Raw genomic sequence first — 25,166 nt, forward strand, 5'->3', positions numbered from 1 at the left:
TCTTTTTCTATAAAATAACAAATCATTTTCTGGGCAGCAAAATGTCACAGAAAGTCATGCTACAGTATCAGGGCATAGGGGGTTTTAATTAATGTTTTAGGTTTCAAAATTTAGCATTTTAGTGTGTTTTAAAAATACTAATTGCATATAGGCATGTATTTCTGGTAGTTTTGCATAATGTCTTCTTGTAGAAATCAGAAAACAAAAGAATGAAATTAATAAAATGATGAAGTTCACACTTCACAGTCTTTGCTAGAGTACATGAAATTATCTCACAGGTATATACCTACAGCATTAATTGCAGGGCAATTAATAACAGGTTTTGCAGTAATTATTTTATTTACTGCAATTATTACTTATTTTATGTCTGAAATGATTACAAATTTTATTGGAAATTAGCATTACTACTTATTTTTTTCCAGTTGAATTGCTAAGCAATTATGATCTTGTCCCAGAGGTCAAACTCTGCTAACTGCAGTAGCATCAAAAATTGTTGTTGAACAGTTTCAAAGAGGGCTTTTAAAATCCTGCATCTGTACTCCATCAAGCTGCAAAAAATCTGGTTAGCAGCTCTAGGTATGTTTTAAAAACCCAGTGAAAACGTGTACAGTTACCATTTAAAATTGGCATCAATATTTTCAATTCCAAAGCAAGGACATTCATGTGTTTCACCCTCAAGGTTATCAAACAAAAAAAGCACAGTTGCATAGGGCTGTATGCTCCGACGCGCTCACAGAGCTTCAGACACTACTTACTTGCTTCTTGGTGGAGCCTGAACAACTATGCATGTGAAGTTGTAAGTCTTGGTAAGACCACAGGAGACCACCTGAATGAAGTCAGGCACATACTTCTCAGCTGATTTCCTCTACTTCCCACAAATAGAAAGATGCAGAAGGCATAAGAACTTGGAAAGCCTCTGAGGAAAAGAACGGCTGCTCTTTTCCCATTGCAGAAGAGAAGCAGCTTCTTTGATAAAGGAAGTTCAACAACAAACTGAGCTCGCAGCACTGTAAGGAGCTCACTTTTTTAACTTAACAGCATCACAAACAAATGTAGGAAGGTCTTCCACTGAAGTACTAGGAAATAAATGAAAAAGGAAGAAAGAAAAAGGGAGAAGCCTGGCTCCACCCTGCAACACTCTTGTTAACCTAATTAATATTCATTTGCTATCACATTTTCAATCTAAGGCAAAGTTTTGACTTCCTTACAAAGCATAAATTATGCTTATAAAGTCTACTTTGCTACAGTTTACTTTGCATTTTCAGCTCAGGTATCACAAGCAGATGAATATATTTGTCAGGCTGGCATGCTGTGATATGCTGAAGATTATAATGACAATCAATTAGTCTTAATAATGTATCAAAAATCAGTCAGTATCACAGCTGTTTTGCTGGATGTCTTACTGCTCCTTATTAGCATAGACAAATTTTTAAGTGAATACTAAACCCTAGTATCAACACCATCAACTGAAAACGTTCTCAAAGTCCCAGTAACTGACTGCAATAATGTTGAATGACTACAGAATCCAACACATTAGTGAGAGATGAGCCATAGTACACAGAAGTCAATAGAAGCTCAGGTTGGATGACTGATTGCTAATCATCCAAACTATACATATATTCTCCGTTCATTCATTCTATAAAACACACTTCCCACTTTTCATCATCCAAGCCATGGATGCTTCCTCTTCTCTCTCTCCATTCTTTCATAAGCAAGACTTTCCTTATCCTCAGTTTCTTTTCTTCAGTTTCACAGTGTGTGTTTCCCTACTTTTGGCAGTAATCCTGTTTTCCTCTCAATAACTACAGCCACTGAAGGGTGAAATCAGTTCAAGAAATGGTTGATCTTCAAGATGTGGATTCCATTATTCTCACAATAGTTCTTTCTATGTGGGTAGTGGGAATCAGAAGGGACAAAAGTACAGCTAGTAGATCTGTAATACACAAATGGACAGTCTCACTTCCAACTGAGGTCCTGCACCATAGTAGTGAAAAGAAGCACCTTCATTGTCACTTTATGTTCTACAGACAATTCCCCTCCCTGAATTTCCAGCAGACAGTTCCTATTTCACAAATTCACAAATTCATCTTGGCCAAGTGGTATCAAGCCAAGAAAATCTGTTTTCAACTTGGGCAAGATCTGTTCTGCACATGGAAGTACAAACAACTGCAGACCAGAGAAAATGGTGGTATAGGTCCACGCTGCCCCTCCTCTGCCATGTCCCAGAACTCCCACAAGTGCTACAGCTGTATTGTGAGCTCATGTTCAGATACTGTGGACATGAGGCGAGCTGTACTCTGCAGACCATGCAGACCAACATACCCTTGAATGCACCCATGCAAACCCCAGAGAAGTGCAAAATCTGAAGGGGAAAATGAATGAGTTTGTGACCACTGGAAAGGTAATTTATCACTTTGACATAGTAATTCTTTATAAAAGTTATGGAGTAAAAAGTTAAAATAAAAAAAAGAGTGAACGAGAAACAAAATAATCAGAAAACATCTCAAAGACACAGTTTGTAAATCCTACTGAAATTTAGGCGTGTAAGTGGGAGACAGGCATTTGAGAATTTGGCCTTATTGCAGAAATAAGCGTCTTATTTGAGGTCAGTATCTTATTTGAAAAAAACCACACCAAAACAAGATCAAATAAAGCAGCCTCTGCAAACACACTCTGCTAGAAGTCTTCCTATTCCAAACACAAATTCTGTCTCTGTATGTGGCCTACCAGACAGAAAGCCGAGTTCCTAAGGTGTTTCTCTCTATTTTATCATAACAGTCTTTTTAAGGGTTCATCAATTTCATGCAAATTTTATGGCCTACAATAGGCAATCAATTCACAGTCATAGTTAGTTATGCTTTTAAAGCATCTAGAAATGCACATGTATTTTTGGATTTTCTCTCAAATGCTTTCCTGGTCTCCAGGACAATTCAAAGGGTACTACCCAGTTTTCCCAGTAATTGTCAATTCTATAAGGAACAATTTGCAGCACATATGTACACTGATTTTCATACTTCTAACCACAGAGCTTTTTAAGCATGTCAAACGTTTTTTGTACATTTCATATTTTTATGGATAAAGGTTCTAAAAAATTTTATCTATACATTTCCAACACTTTTGTAAGAGTCCCTGTGCAAAGGTAGTAGAGCTTTCACAAAAACAAAGATATAGGTATATCACATACCATGGTCAGTGATCTTACAGGATACTAAATACAGCTCTTTCAGGTTCCGTCCTTCTTTGGCAATCACCTCCACACATCTGGAAGACACATACAGTAAAATCACAGTTAAAAGACAGTAGATCATTTTTAAATAGCAAGAGCACAATCCACAAGTGTAATGTACTGTATCTCAATTTCTTCATTTTGTGAATTGTTCCATACAATTCACTGAAAATGCATATGGCTACATGTATACACTGGAGAAAAACATTATTTTACATTAAATGCTTTTATATCAATATTCGCCAAAGTCTTTGAATATGTGAGTTGCTTGAAATATATACAGACAAGTCCTTTGGAAAATAATACAAATATGAATCTACATTTCTTTATTACTGTGTAACTTTGGAAAGTTTCTATTGCAAGATTTAAGCTTTGAGAGTTTTCTTCAAGGGAAGAACTATAAATGCACTGTAATGAGGACAAAAGATAAGAAAATGTAATTTTAAATTCATGTTTCTATTTCTTCAGTGCTTACTGCAGGAGTCAGCATTCATCAGTTCATGAAATGCTACCTGCCATTGGTGTTCCAATATGTTGCTAGAGAACCTTGTATAGATGAGAAGACAGCTCATTTGTTTGCCTTGTCACAACTAAGATGAATTTGCAATGAAACGTGTTTTTCTGTTAATCTGCTTGTTTGATTTCTTGTGAGAAAATATGAAAACTAAAATTGTCTTGTAAAACAAGAGTTTATTATATAGTTGCGACCAAGTCTTTAGTAATGTTATGTTTACAACTGCATTGTTTATAGTGTATCACTCAAAAATATAGTTCATAAAATATATTTTCAGTTCCATTAATGTAAAATGCACCACTCTTCATTAGATTAGCTAACATGATTACTGTGCTATTCTCTACAGACATTTTTAGAGGTGTATTTTACAGGATAAATCGTAAGAATTTCTTCTGATCCAATATATTCCTCTTTAATTTTCACATCAATTACCCAATCATCTACTCTGCCTCTTAAATCAACCCTCCTACAATACACAAAATTAAATTACTTGCCAATTTTGAAAGAAATAGGTATTGCTAAATTTGTCATAACTTTTGGAAAATACACCTACACCCTCAGGGACCTTTTTCCTCCACTTACCACCACCACCAGATTATCTCCCAGTCTGATTTAACTGTTCATGCTGCCAATTTTAGGTTTTAAAAGCAACCACCTAATTCCTGTAGCTTAAAATAACAAAATAACTGAATGATAGCCCTATCTGTTTGTCCCTTTTCAGCTTCCTTCTTCTAAAATCTAGAATGAAAATCTACTACTAATAAAACCGCATGCCTCTGACAAGAGTACCTTAATCATAGTTCCTTTACCACTATTACACATTTTCAAACCTTGAAAACTGAGAGCCTAATATTTCTATACTTGTTTAAACCCACAACTTCTCTGCTAAGCAAATTAGCAAGCATAACTGTTATTTTTTCTTTTAGAAGTTACACCAGGACTATGCTTTTTAATATAATCTAACCTCAGAATTATATTTTCATCAGGTTATTTTCCTAAAAATCAGGTACGATTTAGAGCATTAAACACATTCTATGTACATGGAAAACTTCTGTTCCTCTAAGACATGATTTTGAAAAGATAGTCATCTTTGTTAACTGGCTTATTGAGATCAACTAGGCCATGCAAAAGATTTTCTATTTTTTGTTCTAGAAAAATACTTCCTAATAATGAGATTTGATTGCTAATATTAGTAATATGAATAAGTAGAAAATAATTATCCTGTATTTTATTAGGCAATATGTTCACTAGACATTTCAGGGCACTGCAGTTAAAATAAGCTTTTATTAAACCTAGCAGTGCTAGGTTAAGGTTGGATTTGATGATCTTACAGGTCTTTTCCAACCAAAACATTTCTGTGATTCTATGATTCTATATAATTTAGAAGAGTACTGAGATTATGAGACAGTTCTTACCTTGGATAAAAATTCTGAACCTAGAAAAATATTTCAAAAATTTTATCTAATGACTCTACAGTTTTCAAATTATTTCTGATAATTTTCACTGAGAGTCAATAAATTGATCGAAAATACAATATAGTAATCAGTGTCAATACCACAAGACAGTCAAGATGACTTAAAAGACTACTTAATTTTCCTTACAACTTCAGTTACACAAATTTTCAATCAATCAGTCAAATTTGTATTATCTGTACACAGACATATCTGCGTACTTCAGCATCCATGTATACTTAAATCTCAGGATGTTGGCCATTCTCTGTCTTCAAACAAAATTGGTTCAACTGTGAAGAAAGGAAGATGTCGTTTCTGTCACCCCTCCCATAAGTGTGCCAGTATACATTTACAAGCTTGTCTAAACAAATAAAGAGTGCTGGAAATGCAGTGTTTGAGAAGAAATTTTAGATGCAGTCAGTCACTTGATTCCAGGAGCAAAGAACAAAAGTATTTGCCTGTGTGGCCTGTATAATTATATCCTTTAATCCTTCCAGATAGCACCACTTCTAAGGGTTAAAGTTTTTTCAAGTGGCTTGAGTGACTCCAATCCTGCTCTTAGTGACATCTAGGAGTCTAAATGAAATACTGTTCACTTCCTCCTAATGGGAAAAGAAAACCTTTACAGTCTTTAGCTATTTCCATTAAAGAGAAAAAGAAAGTAAAAAAATGTACCTTTGACTGCATCATTATTTTTTTTTTTTAATATTAAAATCACTTAACATCTAAAATAATGAGATAATGACACATATAGTTTGGAGAAAAAAAAATTAAATATAGCTTAAATATTCAATTTATAATTTTTTGGTCTGCCTTCTATAACTTGCATAAGTCAATCTAATTTCAGTTTTAATTTCTATTATCCTTTTTATAGATCATCCCATTGTAAATCAACTTGCAGAGAGAGAAGAAACACTTTATATGGCCTCAATAGCCTCTGTTCTGGAGAAGGTCACACAATACGTAACTGTTAGTAACAACAATTTCTTTACAATGTAAGGAAAAATAAGAGTAGTTGTGTATTTATTACTTTTACCTTTTAATCTTTGTTAAACATGGCAGCAAAGAAAAAGGTTAAAAGAACAAAATTAAATTAACCTTTTGTAGAAAGCAAGGATCAAGTCATGTTAATTCTGCTGTAATAATCCATCAAAATTGTATCAGATTATTGCCACATCTATCTTTGGAAGTTTTTATATTTACAATGTTGCTGAATTACACAACAGAGAGGCCTAACCTTAAATACATCAGCATAATACCGGTAAGTAAGAGAAGCAAAGTATTATTTAAAGCAGTAGCAAATGACAGAAGTGAGTAAAACAGATAAATGAGCCCTGAAAAACTTGGGGACTAACCCCTCTTTGTCAGGGAGCTAATATGATGCCTCTTGGACATGGTAGCAACAGCTGTGTGCCAAGGCAGACAGAAGATCTCTTTAAGTCTCTTAACCCAAGGTTACTGAACCGGCTTTTAACAGCTCATCCTACTAATTTTAAGAACAAATACACATGGAACATCTAGATGAAATAGTGAAAGTTACAGGGACACAGATATTTCTTTTACATTTTTTCTCCAAAGGTACTAAAATATAAACATTCTTCCAGGAAGAAAAGTAATTTTCACACTCAAAATAGCTTATTATCAAAAATGAGACAACAGTTCATTAGCCAAGGAATAAAGAAATAAGACTATAATTAGAGCTTTGATAATATACAAGTCTGGATCAGAGCTGGCCAAAGCTAAAATCTTTTCAGTTCTTACTGTGTAAATTAGTATTATTTAGAACCATGTAAGACATGAAAATATCAAAACATACAACTTGAAATACTTATTTTAGGAAGAAACTGCTTATTCATTAAACCTGAAAATATGATCTGACAAATTCTTATGTGAAGCTTTCCCTAGATCTACTCAATATTTGATGAATGCTGTTCTCTGACAGACTGATGTGCAATTCAGTTTTATTGCGTTTGACTCTAAAAGTAAGAAATTAATATCACACACTATGAAATGCACAGTGCAATCAGGAACAAAAAGAAAAAAAAAGGCAAAGAGCAGAAGTTGATTTTACATAAACAAACCAATCAAACAATATCTCAGAAGCCAAGAATGTAACTAAAACTGTACCTACCTACTGCTAATACAAAACAGAGTTATGAGATGACAAATGTTTGTAAGATAACTAGAGCTTGCTCAGCAGTGTGATGTTGAAGACATCAACATTCTAACATCCCGAAAGTCATTATGTTCAGAGACTAACAAAAATTACTGTTTTAATTTCTAAAAATATCTTCCTACTTGAAAAGCTAAACAAATCTCAAGAAATGGATATAACTATGATGTTGCTAACATTCCAGCAATTAATATCAGGAAAAAACTCTCAATTTGGGTTGCAGAAACTATGGAAAATTATCTACTAACATGTACTTGCATATACTCCTTTTCCCACCTGGTCAGTAAACACGAGCAGAAAAATTACTTAAGTGTACAAAGATTTACTAGCATAAAGCTCCTCTGCAAACAAGCCTCTTCTTCAAAAGTAACAAACCACAAGTCTGAGATCTAGATATGTCTACTGATAACTTCAAATTTAGGCCCATCATCTTGATGGCTCCCACATATAAATCTGTGCAATGAATTCACAACGTCAAGGTTTCTGACTTCACATGATGTAATGTGAAACATAAGAGCTTAACAAAAAAAAAAAAAAAAGACAAATTAGAAGATAAGTCATTCAAACCCCTGTGATTTTCTTCTCTTAGCCAACTGATCCCTACATTCTTTCACTTAAAGCTTAAGGTTAATGAATAAAACTGTGCAAGCTTCTACCTGTAAAAAAAGATATAAAAGATCCTTGAGTTATGAAAAATAATTTTCTTTTCTATCTACATACACAGCGTTTATGGTTTTGGTCTAATTCTAAAACCATTGGAAAATCGTGTTTGTGACAACCGAAAGGAACTAATGAGAAAATATGACTACAGTATTTGTGGTATAAGTGGTCCTGGGAGACCTTGTTACAGTCTAAGATGCTCTTCAGCCCCGAATGAAGCTAATTGGAGCTGCCATATACTGGTTGAGAGATCACAATTCGAGGGAGTTTCACTCACCACAGAGGTCTAAAAAACCCAAAACATTAACACACTCCCTTGGTAAGATTCAAAATGAACATCAGACTGTTTACATGGCTTCTTTGTATTTGACTGGCATACATTTGTCTCTAAGCAATGAAGTGAACACCTTACTATCCTTCAAAACATATCCAAGACCACTACTGGGAACACAAAGAGAGCTTGAAAAGAACAAGAACACTAAAATATACAATGCAAAACCAGAAACCTTTCACAAATAAATATATGGAGCTCCTCAAAAATTAGTGTTTCAAAGGTTAAATTCAGGCAGAAAATAGTAGCTGTGCATAAAATAATACTCACAGTCATTGGTTTTCATGACTAAACATTCCTATGGAAGGCAATAATGCAATATAATAACCAAGTCTCTCCCATAACAAAACCTCTTACCACAGAAGCACATACAGAGTATTAAGAATTGATGTAATCTGAGGCCTTCTGCACTCCGAAGGAATAATTTGGAGGCTAAAACAGTGAAAGGACTAACGTTTTACTGAGAGAACTATAAACTCTTGTAAAACCTCATAACAATAAATAATGAACTTCACATGCTGATGGATACATATTCTTGGTTCAGAATTCTCTTTAATTGATAATTTTATTTACATTATGAACGGCATATTTATTTCAATATATTTGTATTCTAATACTTTATACTAATAAGAGGTATGTTTTTACTTGTCTTTCAGTTATCCTGGTACACAGTTTTTACTGCCATTTTAATATTCCAATCACATTCAAAATATGTATTTCATAATTGTTTTTAATTAGAACACCAAGAACTGCATCTCTAAGAAACAATATTAATCACAGACCCAGTAAAACAGGGTTACCCAAAAAAGGGTAAGACTTTCAATTAAAAGCACAAACTGCACTTGAAAAGCACTTTTTCTCTGGAGCCAATACGCAGTGTTACTAGTTATACAAGTTAACAGCAATTATCTTAGGGCAGTCATTAAGTTCTGATTAGCAGGAAGATATTCTTTTGAAAATCAGTGTAATTTAAAATCAGGTTTACCAACAGTTTTTGGCACTTATAGCACAGCAAAACAGATAAGCTGGTTTTTTTACACTGGAACTCACAAACTACAGAGGTAAGAGCAGACATGTCCCACAATGTCTGCTTGTGCTCTGAGCTAGTCAGATGCAAGCAAGCTCCAGAAAGCTACACAGATAAATTAATCAGCACTGTGCTTAAGTTATTATGCCCTGTTTTTCAGGAATAAATATCTATTTTCAAATATTTATCAGTAGCTCTTATCTAAAATTAAATGCCTTTATAATTCCTGTTACCCTGACTGTAAGTAAATCCAGCAAGCAATTAAGCCAAAAAAAGGAGAGATTTAGCAAATTGTTTAATTCCTCTATCTGACATTTACATGTAGTAGTATTCCAGGTGGCCTTTTGTTCCTTTCTGACTTGGAGGAACTAGGTATCATAATGGATTTAACAGAAATAACTATGAAAAATAATTTTATTCTAAAACCCTCATGGATCTGATTTTCCACAGCTAATCATGCTAAATTCTGGAAGACGAATGGTATCTCTTAATTTTTAAGAACTTTGAAATATTTTGGAACTCAGATTTGAGATTTAAAAAAATTTAAAAAATTATACAGCACTTCCAATACAGTTTCTTAAATCCATTGTGGCAACTTGTCTACTTTCGTAAGCAAAACCATGGAACTGTTAACAACTAGCAAGCCAATGCACATTTCTTAGCCAGTATTATGTTTTGTATTATACAAACAAATAATGGCATCCTTCCTGAACTTTCAGTTGTGCCTTTCCAGAAAACTGGTAAAGAATTTCCTTTACAGATATGATACAGGTGGATTACTCGGTTATATTACGGTGCTTTCATACGTGTTGCATTTTCACACAGTTAATGTTATGATGGCTTTTCCTAAACAAGCGTAAAGGTAACTATCATAATGTTCTCTACTTGCAAATGCAAAAATGTATAGATCTAGAAAATAATGACTGCACAGTACCTATAGACAGGATCAGGAGTTGGCAGATTGCATCTATTGAAGTGCTGTATCTATGTACATAAGCAAATCCTTATAAACTGAAACAAAATGCTAGAGGTCCCACTGCCTCATTTTAATTTACATAAAATGTACTGCAGTGTACAGAGATGGTGTGGTGACATTCAGATGCTGAATGTGTATTCTGGCTGAATCTTTAGTTGAAATGATTAGTAATTGATGCTGCACATGGAAAGAAGTTCAGAGACAGACCATTCCACATGCTGCAATTTAGAAGGAGTGCAAAGGGGAAGAGACATTCAAGAGCAGGAAAGCCTGAAGTATTGCTATAACTCTCTCTCCCAGTACAAATCACACAAGGGCATACAACGGCACAGTTGTACCATTTCTTGCATGGAAAGACTGGGCTTTGAGCAGGGGTAGCTTTACTTCTTCATGGACTTTTATAGACTATATTTACATGCTTCAGGCCTCAAGATTTTTCCTGGAGTTACAATGGCCTTGGTTTTGATAGACTCTTGGGGTTTTTTTTAAAAGTAGTCTTATGCCATCCCATTAAGGTTTAGTATATAGAGTAAGAGTATTCATATCCATTTGTTTTTATTATATGCAAAATATGCTTTCCTCCAAAAAAAGGAAACTTGGAAGTTTAATAGTAAAAATAAGAAATGGGAACCCTACTGCTGGGCTCTAATTCTAATTCTATTTTTTTTTTTTCATTGTAAACAGAGGTGATTAAATATCAGTAAAGGCTCATTTCCTGTGAAGTTTGATAAAGATTCTCAACCCTATTCTTACAAGCAATAGTATTGTTAAGAGTTATCATGATCTAATTTATACAAGATGAACAAGGTTTACAGGGAGAGGTAATCTCTTTCATTAGACAGTAAAAAAAGTAAAGTCGTCTTTACAGGACATAAGGAAGCTTTCTGCAAAACAGCTTGATCATCAGATCTGATCTTCCTCCTCTACCGCTGAAGGACATTCAAGTTTGTAGAGAATTTCTGCTCCTACAAACTGATGGCAGAGCAGAAGAAGACCCAAGATAATCAAAGAGGAAAAAAAAAAAATTCAGTACTCATCATAATTCATGTATCTTTGGAATTGATTTGGGGTCCAATTCTCTTTATACTTTAAGAATTAGAGCAAATTGGTAGATCTTTTACATTAATTTAATGCTGCTGATGTTATTAAAACTGATGAAAGAAAAAATCAAGCTCAGTGCATTTTTTGACAAATGCTATAAAGAAGAGAGATCAAAGAATGTGAGCAATAACTGAATTCTACAGTTCTCATGCAAGGCAAGTATGCTAAGGTCTCACTCAAAGGGCAGCACCACAGCAAAGCTTGTATGTGAAATTTTGTATATTTCATACATCATACATTACCAGAAATTTTTTAGTATACCAATTTTAGCTGAGAAAAAAAACCTCCATGCCTACTAAAATCTTAAATGTCTTGATTCGCCATGAAGTGCTATATAAATCTTGATAGAATGCCAAGGTTCTTAGAAACTTCACTTTAACCTACAAAGAATTCACTGAGATAGCAATGACTTTACCAAAAAAAAAAAAAAAAAAAAAAAAGCTTAAAGGTTAAAGGCAAATTTCAAAATCTCTTCATGAAATGATTATGAATTCCTTTCCATAACTCTGCCTGGCTAGCATTTCTAATACTGGTACACTGCTCAGAGAAAGCAACAAAAAAAAGCTTGATGGTACTGTGTGTGCTTTGTATGAAGTAAAATTGCCTCCTTTTCACTCAGACAAGATTCTAGCAAATATATTTATTAGAAATTGAAAGAGCAGTATTTCTTTCTATGTGCCATAATCTTAGTAGATTACCACTTATATTCTGTAAATATAGATTGTAATACCACCTAATAGTGTATGAACTTCACCTAATATTATTCAATTCTTAAAAGTACTTAACAGAACAACTTTTCGTGTAATCTTACTGGAAAACAACCTGGCTAGACAGAATACTAGGATGTACTGTGTCCTTTTAAACTGTGGTGAGAAAACATGGTCGTTTTCAGTAGCTGGAAAATTCATAACTGAGCAACTACAAACACAATGAAATGAAGGAGATGTACGTTTGTATTCCTGATTTAAAGTATCACCAAAAATCAATCATAAAATTAGCCTAAATTGCTGTTGTAGGTAAAACTCAAAAAGTTTCAACAGGTAGCTTAATTCATAGTTAAAATCTGTAAACTAAAACTAAACCTTAAGAGGTATTATACCTAAATCAAGGACTTGCATTTTACATGGCATGTATGCCGTTTGTAAAAATTGGCTTTATTAACTGAGCCTGAAGGTTGATCCTGTGACCACTTTGAATCTCACAAAAAATGCAGTTTCCCAGACAGTTATGCAGAACAGAAACAAGTTTTGGCACTTTGAATATCTTTGCAGAATTCAGAAGTCCCAAAGCACAAGAAGATTATAAATTAGCTTTAAATAATGTGATGACAGATGCTTTAAGATTTAAGTGAAGAAACTTTTTTTCTGATTTTGTTAGGGCATCAAACATGCTGGTAATTATTTATATTTGGTGCATCATAGCATTGTTTATATTTTTGTAAAAGAAACATCACTTAGTTTTATCTGCCTGCACTTGCATCTGCAGACAGTGTTGTCTTATTAGTTCTTAAAATATAATAAATTGCCACCCAAAACAAGAGAAAAAAACTTAAGAAGTAGAAGGATTTTGACTGAAATTTTATGAGTTGGATAATCTTTTCTTCCCAATCTGTCACAAACATTTAACAAACCATCACACCCAACAGTTCATATCATCTTCTAGCTGAGTTTCTCTGTTCATTGATGTAAATATTCTAAATCTTGACCGTCTAAGTTTAGATGTCTTTCCGGCAAGCCTCAGCTAACTTTGCACTGAAACAGAACAGAAAGTCATCTAATTCCCTAATGACGTCTCAGCTATGACACTGATTATTATGTTCTGCTGCAAGACAATCAGAAACGGCTTCAAATGATTTCTTAAATTGATCCAACTGGACCCAGAAGGGTGCAACTGTCTAAACCATTAGAAATTATGTAGTCAATTAAAATCTACATATTCAAAAAGCCAAGAAAATTTCCATGGGTTGTATTTTTGCCTCTCTGGAGAACTCAGACAAGAATTCTGTGATGTATACATAAATCATTATATGTAACTATCATTTCACAGAATATTTAATAAAGTATTATTAATAAAATATAAAAAAAATCTAAGAAATCACTTAACTGCAGATCTGTCTTTCCCTACTTTCCTTAGTAATATATTTAAATAAGGGTGAGAGCAAGCCACATTTATTTCATTCACAGCTTTAAAGATATACCTTTTCATTCTCAATACATTGCACTAAAGTAATAAACATTGCTGATGGTTGAAGCTTTCCAAGGAAAGGATAGTGTTACCACGTTAGTATTAGCTATAAAACTTGGCAGTCACTTAAACCTGGTCCAACAGAGCTGGAATTGCCAGTCTCTCTGTGTAAGAAGTCATTTCTGTATAAAACAGACACATTTCTTCAGTCACCAGGGAAGATGGGGAAAAGCAAAGTAACTAGTGTATGCGCTTGATAGAAACAGTGGGGGTCAGGAACATGTTACATATTTTCCATATGTGCAACTTTCAGAAATCACAGAAAGACTAGTACTAAGAAGACATAAGCTCACTTTGCACTTTTATTTCCAGGCAGCTAAGCAACCCAGACAGCAGAAGCATGCTGATGGTCAGCTGGAGCAAATGTCCACCATTCAAAACAATGTTTCAGTATATTAAGAAATTAATTCAAAGCAGATACTGTTTGCCAGTTGTTCTGACATCTGTTGTGTTCAGAATTTCTGTGGCTGCTGCTATATTTGCTGTACCTCATCAGAAAAACTGTAAGAAGAAATCTCTAAAATAACATAAGCACATTCTGTACTTTAAGAATAAACTCTGTGTCAGAGGACACATTGTTTTCAGTAGCATCCACCGTGTACTAAGATATTCACAGGTTATACTGACAAAGGTAATTGGAAAAGATTATGCTCTCATTCTCTTAGTTCTGATTAAATTACTAGTTTTCAAGGTTCACATGGAAGCCTCAAGTAATTCCCAGATTATTGGGAGAACACATAAAGGAGTTTGCTACTCATTGCTAAACATAGTCCAGTAACATATTATAAATTCAAACTGTCATCTGGATAAAAGCCTGCTTTGTATTCTGACTAACCTGCCTGTATCTAAGACAGACATGGGTAAATTTGAGTTTCTATTTCTCTTTAGATCCCAAAATATACAGGAGCACTGAAAACTTGTTTTCTGAGTGCAGGACTGGAGTTCCATCAGGAGGTGAATGGGAGCCAAGGCAATTCACAAAGCACAGGCAATGTGTTCACATTAGATTGAAAGTTGCATTGCTTCCATTTGATTTTTTGTCTGGTACTTGTTACTTTCAGCATCAGGTACGTAGGGTAAGTCTGGTTTAGAGAGAATGATTCTCCCCATGGAAGAAAAATCACATTTCTCCATGAATCACAAATGCAAATTTCTTTGTCGTGGCAAGTAGTTTTGAATCTGTAACTCCAGGTAAAGATTCTCTGTGATGTGGCCAGAAACAGTATTAGGCTTTCAAACTGGCTTGATGACAGGTTTAATTACCTCCACTACTGGTTACTTCAGTGTTGACAAGATCTTAAAATATTTCCTTTATTAATTAGCATCATATGTACTTATGGAAACATGTTTTACTTACTGTTGGTCTCGGACATACCAGGAAACATATAGGTAGTGATATAGCATGCTAAATCTGTTTCTTATTGCTACAAAATTAGAATTATTCAACCACTTAAAGATAAGATACTAGTTTCTTCTAAAACAAATAAACAACTACCAAATCGTGCCACAAAAAGCAGAGTCAGACTCTTCATATTCACATTCTAGTCAGTTACACAATTGCATTTATGAAGTTTTCACTAAAGTAACTCCATTAATAAGTGGAATCCTAATGCCTTTTTTGATTTTAGCAACTTTGGGTTTAATCGTAGGTTTAGAAAATAGTTCACTTATTATTTCCGTTTTACATCAGGATGAATACTTCACATATGTGGCTAAACTTTTCAGTATCTCTACTGGTTTTGTTGAGAAAATCATGACAGAAGCTCTGATTATTTGACTCGTAGCAAAACCAAGAGGAGTATCAGTAAGCAGAGCTCATTTGACTTGAGATCTTTCTCCTCCATTGATTTTAATGTGATCATCCTCTCCTGTTTGACTTGTTTGTGTGGCTCTGGCAGAATTAATCATCGTATCCTAAACACCTCAAGACATGACTTTTTTCATCATCATGATGAAATAAGGTCTGGGCATCTTCAAGCTAACTCCATCCCCTCTAATCTACTGAATAAATTTACTTACTCTGTGATGGGGTTTGGGAAAGCAGTGAGACTTAACCTAGATCTGTTTCTACTAAGTGGAGCAACCAGCTGAAGTAGCAGATCATGAAGAATACAGGTTGCATGTCAGAGGAAAACCAACACCATATCCTTTCCTGAGATTACATTAATCTATTATAGACCCAAACAGACTAACAGTATCTATAACTCTGGCTGTCACCAGTCATGTTTTTCAGTTCAGCTGGTTCCCAATCTAGTATGTGGTCAAACAAGATGGTAGGTACAAAAACGGATAAAGCATTTGTATCCATACCTTTAACCTGTAGTTCAGTCACCACTAAATTCATTTTATACCTGCACCTCATAAAGAACTTTTTGAAATATTTGTTTCTTACAAATATGTTGCTTACATATTTGCATCTTACAAAGTAATATTTTCTGAACCTTTCAAATAGTGCAGAATGTCACTGGCTGTTTCCTAATGGAATTTTTCTAATAGATTTTTCTTGATTCCTGGTTAGAGTTTGTGTTTTCACTTACAAATTTATAATTGATGAATCTTGGCTGACAAAGATTCCCTCCCATTGTATGACACAGTTACAAGCAGAGGAACATGCTCACGTCAAGAACACTGTCTCAGCAAGGTACGAGAAGGAAAAGATCTTTGAATCAGGTATTTATATTTCACTTGAATGACCTCCAGATGAGGGTTAATTTGTTTTGCTAAAGTTTTAGATATTTCTGATAACATTAAAGAGTCAGCTACTATCACTACAGCATCAAGACCTCTGAACTGTATATTATAATAATTTAGAGTAAAAAGTAGCCATCAATTTACATAGGAATGATAATGATTATGACATAGTTTGCTGTCTTTGTGATCTTCTTTAATACTAAGTTTTTCAGATAAAGATTTTTGTATGTACTGTAAATATTTCAAGATTGAAATGTATTTGAAAATATTTTACTGCATTAATATTTCTAGTTAATAACATAGATGAAAACATACCAGATATACAGTATTTGCATATTTTTCTATACTTTTATTATGTAGAATTTTCCCTTTTTTTTTGGTATAAGAATATGAAAGCAATGCTAATGATATTGCAGTAGCATGTTATGCGCAGATGTACTGGAGAGAGGAAGAGGTTTTACAGGATCTAATTGCACCCCTTACTATCAGCCCCACACAAAGCACTTACACTTTGTGTGTATAAATTAGACATATATAATGTGAACATAAGTCAGTTCATAAAACAATGCTAGTTTTCTCCTAAGGAGAAACCCCACAAGTGCGAATACAAACTTTTTTGTGTCAGGGATGGATATGGTTGCAGTCACATTCTGACTAGAGCACGAAGAGCTGCAACTAATACACAAGCTGACAAGAAACACTTTTTGGAGTAATTCTCTCAGCATTCATCAGAAATAATTAATTTCAAAAGTATACATCTTTCAGTCACTCTGACTCAGACATTCTATAGGATTTTATAATTATTAGAGACAGTGTGAATTTTCTGTCCATAGATTTCCTTGATTTCAAATCCAGCTAATTAGCTAGTATCAATTAGTTAACAGTCAGCCTTTAAAAGAAGGTAGCCCCTCTTTCCAAATGAATTTTAATTAATCTTATTTTGGATATAAACAACAGTTATTAATGGATAATTTAGAAGAACAGTGTTTCAGTGAAATGGATGCAACATAAAAGGCATCCTAAAATAATCCATAAGCTTTTATTACTGTAATATGCTGTTAGAATAATAATCCACAATCTTTAGCATCATGATGTAAGAAACTGAAATCGCACTAAGCATATGCAAGTGAGAGAGATATCTAACTGAAATCCAGGCACCTCTTGAACTGAATCCTGACCTGAGGACTTTTCTGTCCTTTGATAACTTCATTAGTGTAGGAATAAAGAAAGAGCCATAATTCTTGCCCATCCGCTGGCATAAGCTATCATAAGTACCATCAACTCCCAATACATTATTCTGAACCATTTTCCTTCTCCTTCAATATGATAAACTATTAAACCAAGGTCTGTCTCTGCACAAAATACGACAGTGATTACAGTAATCTCAGATCTTGGTTTCTTGTGTGTCTCTTTCGTAGGCAGCTGGAGACAGAAAGAAATTTCCCTTTTCCCCTCAGCCAGTTTCTTTTTACCAGTGGTAACCTTGTGATTTCTAAAATGTCTCTGCTTTTCAGTGTGGCTCGTCTTTGTGAGAAATGCTTGGACAAAACTGTATAACTTTGCCTTCACTGCCACCCTCTGGACTCCTTACTTCACAAATAAGACTATGAGCTGTGGCACAGGGATTTCAGGATGCCTTGACACATATCATCTTGCACATACTTATTAACAGTAGTAGTATCTACTTACATGGCACCTTTCTCCTCTAAAAAGATCTCTGTCAAACCACTTTGCAGAACTATTGGCTGGATTGCAGTACAAATTTAAAACCAAGAGCAATTACAATTATTTTAATCTCAGAAATTAAGATAACCCAACACTATCACATAATCTAAATTTTCACAACTGATTTGTGACTGTAGATGAGGACGTGTCCTGTTGCTAAGAGGTTATAATTTATATTCCAATTTCAGTTAAAAGTATCAAAAATTCACTGATGAGCCGAAGTCCTCAGGGTCCATTTCTATTTTATCTCGTTATGCAGTTCCACCAATATAGGTCCCCATACTAAGTATGTGCCTATGATATTGTTTGTCAAACATCCCAGAAGCTTAATTGGTCTGGTTTTTTCACATAAAAACAAAGAGGCAATGGTAAAGGAATCCACACAGACGTGGGCTGCAACAGAGGAATAGGTCTTGATACGGAACTCAGTGCCTGTGTCCACTTCCTTCCGTTGTCTTAGGTAATCATTGCATGCTGTAGCATACTCCCTGACAATGAGGAAGGCAACTAAATCACCTTACATAGGTGGCTACAGTCTGAAATGGTTAAGATGGGTTGGCAACTGCTCTGAGGAGTCCAGATGGGAAACTAGTTATTCTCTTTTCACCTTCTAAACCACAGTCTCCCTCCAGTGTCCACTGAAACACATGTCGAATAACATTCAAAATTATTTTCATTTGTACTTACCCAGACTAGTTTTGCTTAACGTATGAGATGACAAATTACCAGCTCAAGTGAGGTTTGAGGGTTACTAAGGGTGAAAACAATGATGTTTGTCAGACACAGTAGGAGAGAATTTTCAGGTTATATTTGTAGAGTGGGAGTATTTGATTTCCTATATAGTTTGGAAAACTTCCTTAACCTGGTAGGTTTACTAGAAAAAGTCATAAAAGAAGAATCTATGCCTACAATCACTTAAAGGAATGCTAGGAAGACAGGTAAAGTTCACTGTACATGTTGTTACTGCAATAAACTCAAAGAATTAAAGCTTTTCCTCCAAAATTCTCAAAGTATTGAAGTAATGGGGAAAAAAAAAAAAAAAGCTTTGCAAACATCCAAAATCTTTTAAAACCTTTTTTCCTCCTACCATAACAAAATACAGCACAAAAAGAACAAAGAAAAAGAACATACTCCCTGGGTTTATATATAACACAGTTCTAAATTTTGTTTATGCCTCACATAAAATGATTCAGCTATGATCTCAGTGATTTGTGTAAACCAGCAAAACCTCAGTCATTCATATAATTCTTTGTAGGCCTCTCAACCCAACAAGATCAAGGAAGACAGAAGTGGCCACTAATCTTTAAAAGCACTCAATTGAGGGTCAAAGGTTCTTGATAAGCTGTTCTTAAGGATTCTCAAATATTTCAGCAGCTGTCTTTGAAGACAATCACAGTGATGTAATTAGCAATTTATTATCATACTTTGTAATCCCCTATAAACTCACAAATACTAGCATCTGAAAGAAAAAAATGGATGAAAAAAAAGTGATTTGTTATCCTCTTTCATAGGAAAGGGAAAGAGAGTAGGAAGAGATATAATCCATGAAAAGCTTCCAAAACTGCAGATGGAGGTAAATAACACACTGTAATACATTAATCAAATGATAAGAAAAAAAATCAAAAAGACTAAACTAAGACATCAGGAAAAAACATATTTCTTAGTATAAAAACAAATGAGCTAGATAAAGTTTTACGTAGGAAAAGGAATTCTCTAGGTTCAAAAAGCACTTAAAGAAAATCATGTTTAAAAGAACATCTTTAGAAACAGTAACATTAAAAATCAAAGATAAAATTAGATTGTTTTAATTCATGTGTTGACTCTTATCAGTGAACAATCCAGATGCTTATACTGTATCTTATATCTGCCGAAAAAATGCAATGGTATAAAAGTATTGTCAATGCAGATTTTTCCCTGCAATTACGTATTATATCCAGATACTTCCCAAACATACTATGAGGCTAAATTAATAGTTTCATGGTTCTTTTCAAGATTACAGCAAAAAATAGCTGCTCATGTATCTGTTCAAGCTCCTTATATCAAACATAAATACAAATAAAAAGTATAACAACATAAAGCACCAAAATTACTATAAATAATTCCAAGGAAAAAAAATATCTTTAGGGAATAATGAAAAATGGATTTACAGATCTCACAAATAAATTTCTTAAAGTTAGATACCTTGAAAATTAAAAAGAAAAAGGGCTATTTTTATGTTGATTGAAGTTCAAAATAGTTGTTTTCATTTTCTGTGCAATTACAGAAAATCAAGGAAAAACCCAATACAAGTAATTAATATAACCATCACTGAACAGTAAATACAACTAGTTATAATAAGATATGCTATGTAATAAGTATTAAGAGGCCTTAACATGGACTAACAGTCCATGTTTTTGGACAGCAGTCTGAGCTGAGTATTAACTTTAAGATCTGTGTTTGTACACATGTGACTACAGTTGTAAATAGATACACAGTTTCCCAAGCAACCCCATGAATAAAAGCCAGATAAATATGTATGACAAGACATGTAAATTAAAAATTGAATTTTGTTTCTGAAAATGTAAGTTGCTACATAGTCACACGGAATAATTTGTCAAATGTGACAAGAAACTAAAAAAAAAGAACATGCGCAAGTCAGATGCAAAACTACATTTATCTGAAGAATTTTACATGAACTTGCCTTCCTTTGGCATTTATCTACAAGTGAGGGGCAGGCAGACAGGAATGGACACTTTATATTCAAGTTCAAAACTTCAAAAATTGCAGAAAACTGAAGCATAACAGCATCCTGAGTGAGTTTTTATTGTTGTTCAGTTCAAAAGTGAGTAAGATTTCTTCCCAGTCCTCCAGAAAGATGTCTCAACACTTCCTCAAGTGTTTCATGCTGACATTGATGTTTCAGAAAACTGAGGCAGCAATCAGTAGTCGTGAAAGCCACTGAAATTCTGAATCTTAAAACAACTAGTGGGAATGTATGAGACAGGAGAAGAATCAGTCCAGCTTTCCAAAATAAGTGGGAAGTTCAATATAAATGATAGGGGCTAATATCTGTAGCAGATCAAAGGGCTTCAAGCTGTGAATTCGAGGTTGCCTGCTCCATACAGATAACCCTCATATGGGAGCACAAGCACCCTTTATAATCCTCAGTAATAGTCAGTAAAAATCAAGATTCCAAATGAACCTCTGCACATTGTGTATCATACGTTTAGACATGTGTCAGAGCCAATACTAGTTTACTGCAGAAATAAATACAGCAAAAATTATTTCACTTCTACATATGCCTTTTTAAAAATCACAGCCTCTTAACATCAGTTCATTTATTTCAGATATGAAATATACAAACTCTGCTCGTTCTGCAACAAAACCACTTTTAAGTGTATTGAAAGCAGATGCTTCAGCTGTCTGGTTCTTATAACCAAGATAAAATATGTCACCTTATGTATAAAAATATTTCTAACAGTATGGTTATTTGCCAGCTGAACTAAATAGAAAACTTCTTGACAACAGCAGCTTATGACAACAAATTTAAGAAGAAAATTCAACATACAATGCCAAATAGGAGCACATTCTTGAGCTACTTTTCATTAATTTTTGAAATCTTAAAAATATCCTTATATTTAACAGTACAGTGGCTATTGTAATAAGCCAGGAAGGATGTTTTGCCCCAAAAAGAATTAATAAGTAATATAAGTACAAACTGTCTCAAAGTGTATTTGAGAATAGGATTGACAACTGGCTTTCATTAGAGGAAGCCATATAAAAGAAATTGGGGACTATTGGAGAGATCTATGCTCCTAGGGAGATGGGTATTGAAAACATCTTGTTTTCAGTGTTTCATGGTAAAATATACAAACATTAAATGTTTTAAACAGTTCAGGGAATGTAGGGAAGCATTACCTGAAGAAGGTAGGATATCCAGCTACAAATGTACACTTTTATACAGTTTTATATCAGTATTGTTGAAAATCTACAATTATACTGAGCTTTGTGTTTCAGATAAGGCAACCAGACATTCCTCTTTAGTCAGAACACTCCCAGAAAACTAAAAATTACTCCTGATGTCTTGAAAAAAATATTTGCATTAGTATATTGTCACAGATTTTCAGCAAGAAATAGATTTTTCCCTTCATCTTTCTGTTATGCAAGTGTCTTGGATCTAACCATGTAGACGTTTTTCAACATCACAGAAAGAATGGAAATGACTCTTACTTTGACTCCCACACTCAACTACTGTGTTGTGTTGCATACTCTGATGCAAAGATCCTTTGGCACATGATCCATGGCAGAGAGCATGTGATATGCCTATCTTCACTCTCTATTTTCTTCCTTTAAGTGGCTCTTTTTGTTTGATTTCAAACATTTCTTACTTTTCATTACCAGAAAGGGCAACAATACCTCCAGACAAACACAGTCAGCTCAGAAAGTGTAAGGACAGCAGTTATCAACCTAGAAATCCAGGGTACAGAAATCCATAGAGTACAAAACAAGGTATAGTATGTATCAGCACTGATTAACTTTGGTACCAGCAAAATTATAACACCTACACAGAAATATGGGACACACTGAAGGCCACCACTGTAATTAACCAATAAAATATACATGCAAGCACAATCAGCACCTAAACTGCAAATAAAGGACTCTTGACCTTCACCTAGAGATCTCAGTCTGTTTAAGAACCATGCTAGAAAAAGAAGGATCCTGAATTAACATCTCCTGCCACCAGGGTTAAAGGTTCCCAAACCTATAACAAAGTTGAATGCCCCTTTTACTTTTTCAACTATTTGGCCATGCCAACAAGTTAAAAACATCCAAAAAACCAGTGGCTCTTTCCATCTTTTGATCAACACACTACTGAGCTTGCTGTATTGCCTTCTTCTCACCTTACCACCTGGCAGTTTGCCCTTCCCTAAACAAGCTCTGGAAGAAGCTATTCTATGATATAAAATGGGTTGGAGAAAGATGGGGAAGATAATTGCTGACAAGTCTCCCTGCCAGACATATAAAAAGAATTCTGCAATTTGACCTCCAGGGCCTCATGGATTTACTTTGTTGTTGGTTCAGACTCATGATGAACAACAAAGAAGTTTCCTCTGTCCCAGTGAAAACAAATACACAGTTCACCCAACTTCATACTAGGATGAGCAAACTATACTGTACTCTAACAAGCTGGAACCTAAAGAACAATTAAGGGGCTCTTTCCATAGAGGAATATGGAGCCCACAATATCTCCTTAGGCTGTTAAACCAATCATTAATACTACAGACAAAAGCCATCAAATGTCCAGATCCTACATGAGGAGAAAAACTTTTTTCTTCTTTTGTGAGTTTTGGACAACATACAGAAAATCCTCAACAATGCAGACAAAAACCCCAGCTCTGTCAACCACCTTGCCTTGAAAGTTTGAAGAATAAAGATTGTCAGGAGACTAGTAAAGCCATTTAGAAAGAAATCTTGAACAAATCCAAATTATAGCTGCAATTATCCAAGCCAATGTAAAAAAAAGCCCCTAAATAACAGCCATCAAAACCTATGTTATCCTGTTTACAGATAGGTGTAAGAATAAAAATGTAGCAGAACAAAACGCTCAGAGTCCAGATTTAACATTCTCTCTGCAAAGCATAGCATATAATGCATCACCTTCGAAGGAGCAGAGAAACAATCCATGTACAGGTTCTTACCCTTTAATAAATCCTCTAAATGCCAGCTATAGAAGTAAGTCTTTGGATATGAAAGCTACCTCCACTATTTGCACCCAAGTTCCTTGTGCTCCTTGAAGACCATAGGTGCCAACTGTAAATCTGCTCTTTTGAAAAAAGACAAGACAGATAATATTACAATATTGAGGCCCAGTATGCGAAATATTTTGAAAAGGAGTTTAAAACAAAAGCAGTGAAAGCCAGAAAGAACCTTACTTGGTTTAACACACTGAAATCTTGCTAGCCTATCCTCCCACCTCAGAAGCTTCTTCCCTCTTAAAGTCAGCAATCCAGATGAATTTACCAAAAATGCAGAGGAAGTTCAAAATTCTGAGTCACAGCCAGCTATACATTTTCTACTTTTACACAATAAATTGGGAACTTTCTTGGTACACTGTTATTACTTAAAATGAGTACCAAAGTGCTCAAAGCAAGATAAAGCTGATAAAATAGAAATTTTCTCTACAGAGAAGTCATTCAGCATAGCATGGCAAACTTACTTAGAGAAAAAAATCCCAACCTGCCAGTAATCCTTCTTTCACTGAGTTAACCAAAACCAGCAATGCTTCTCTGATATTTCAAGAATTGCTGCAAATACTACACACAGAACTCCTTACCAAGTGAAGCTGACATGCCAAACAATACTTTTAAGATGCCTTAACATGACATCCTGGCTGATTTGAAGGGCTCTCGAAACGGTATCCTGAACAGTGCATTAAGCTGCCACCTGGTGTACAGGACAGTTCCACCCATCAGTAAGGTTTTCCACTGCCAAACACTGTCACCAAAAGACCTTTCCACCGTTTTACTATGGGCATGCTATGACGGCCACCATGTTAGTAAAAGAGTCATTCCCTCACTTAGACAAGCCAGCGTCTCTGGGAGATGACTATCTGCATCACGGCTCCAGTATAAGTGGATATCTATTCCAAAAGTAAGTGTGTAATACAAGTCCCTCTTTGTCCCAATGCACGGAGGCTATGAGCTGCTGAAAGTCATAGTTACAAAGCATTGGCTATTTGGCTAAATCTGGAGAGGTTTTTAGCTCTAGGGTTTGGCAATTCAATTCCCTTTATTGTCATGGGAGCAGTTAACCACAAATGCATTTGTTAAATTAATGCATCTGTGAAAGCTGCTGTGGCTCATTTAATAGTCTGTAAATTTAACCCCTCAAAACACACAGACATTTTGTAATATAGTATCTGTTTCATAAACCAAAGCAAAAATAATTTCCACTAGGATATATTATGCATGGTCACATTTAAAATAAACCTCAAAAATGCTTGTGCTTTCACTAATTTCTGTGACCTGAGAAATGTTGCCCTTTCTCATTTATACCTCAATAAGTTTT

At 34.6% G+C, this 25,166-nt stretch overlaps 1 protein-coding gene across 3 annotated transcripts in view; it reads right to left on the reverse strand.

Moving 5' to 3' along the window:
- Positions 1-25,166, reverse strand: part of FBXL17 (F-box and leucine rich repeat protein 17) — a 307,633-nt gene that overhangs the window by 105,519 nt on the left and 176,948 nt on the right. For all 3 annotated transcript variants that reach the window (XR_008574640.1, XM_054809505.1, XM_054809506.1), the window contains exon 7: positions 3,185-3,261. Coding sequence is in view for 2 of the 3 variants with exons in the window: in XM_054809505.1 (XP_054665480.1) it covers positions 3,185-3,261 (77 nt within the window). In the remaining variant the exon portion in view is untranslated. The remainder of the gene's footprint in view (positions 1-3,184; positions 3,262-25,166) is intronic.

This window comes from Grus americana, chromosome Z (assembly GCF_028858705.1).
Source record: "Grus americana isolate bGruAme1 chromosome Z, bGruAme1.mat, whole genome shotgun sequence".
NCBI lineage: Eukaryota > Metazoa > Chordata > Aves > Gruiformes > Gruidae > Grus > Grus americana.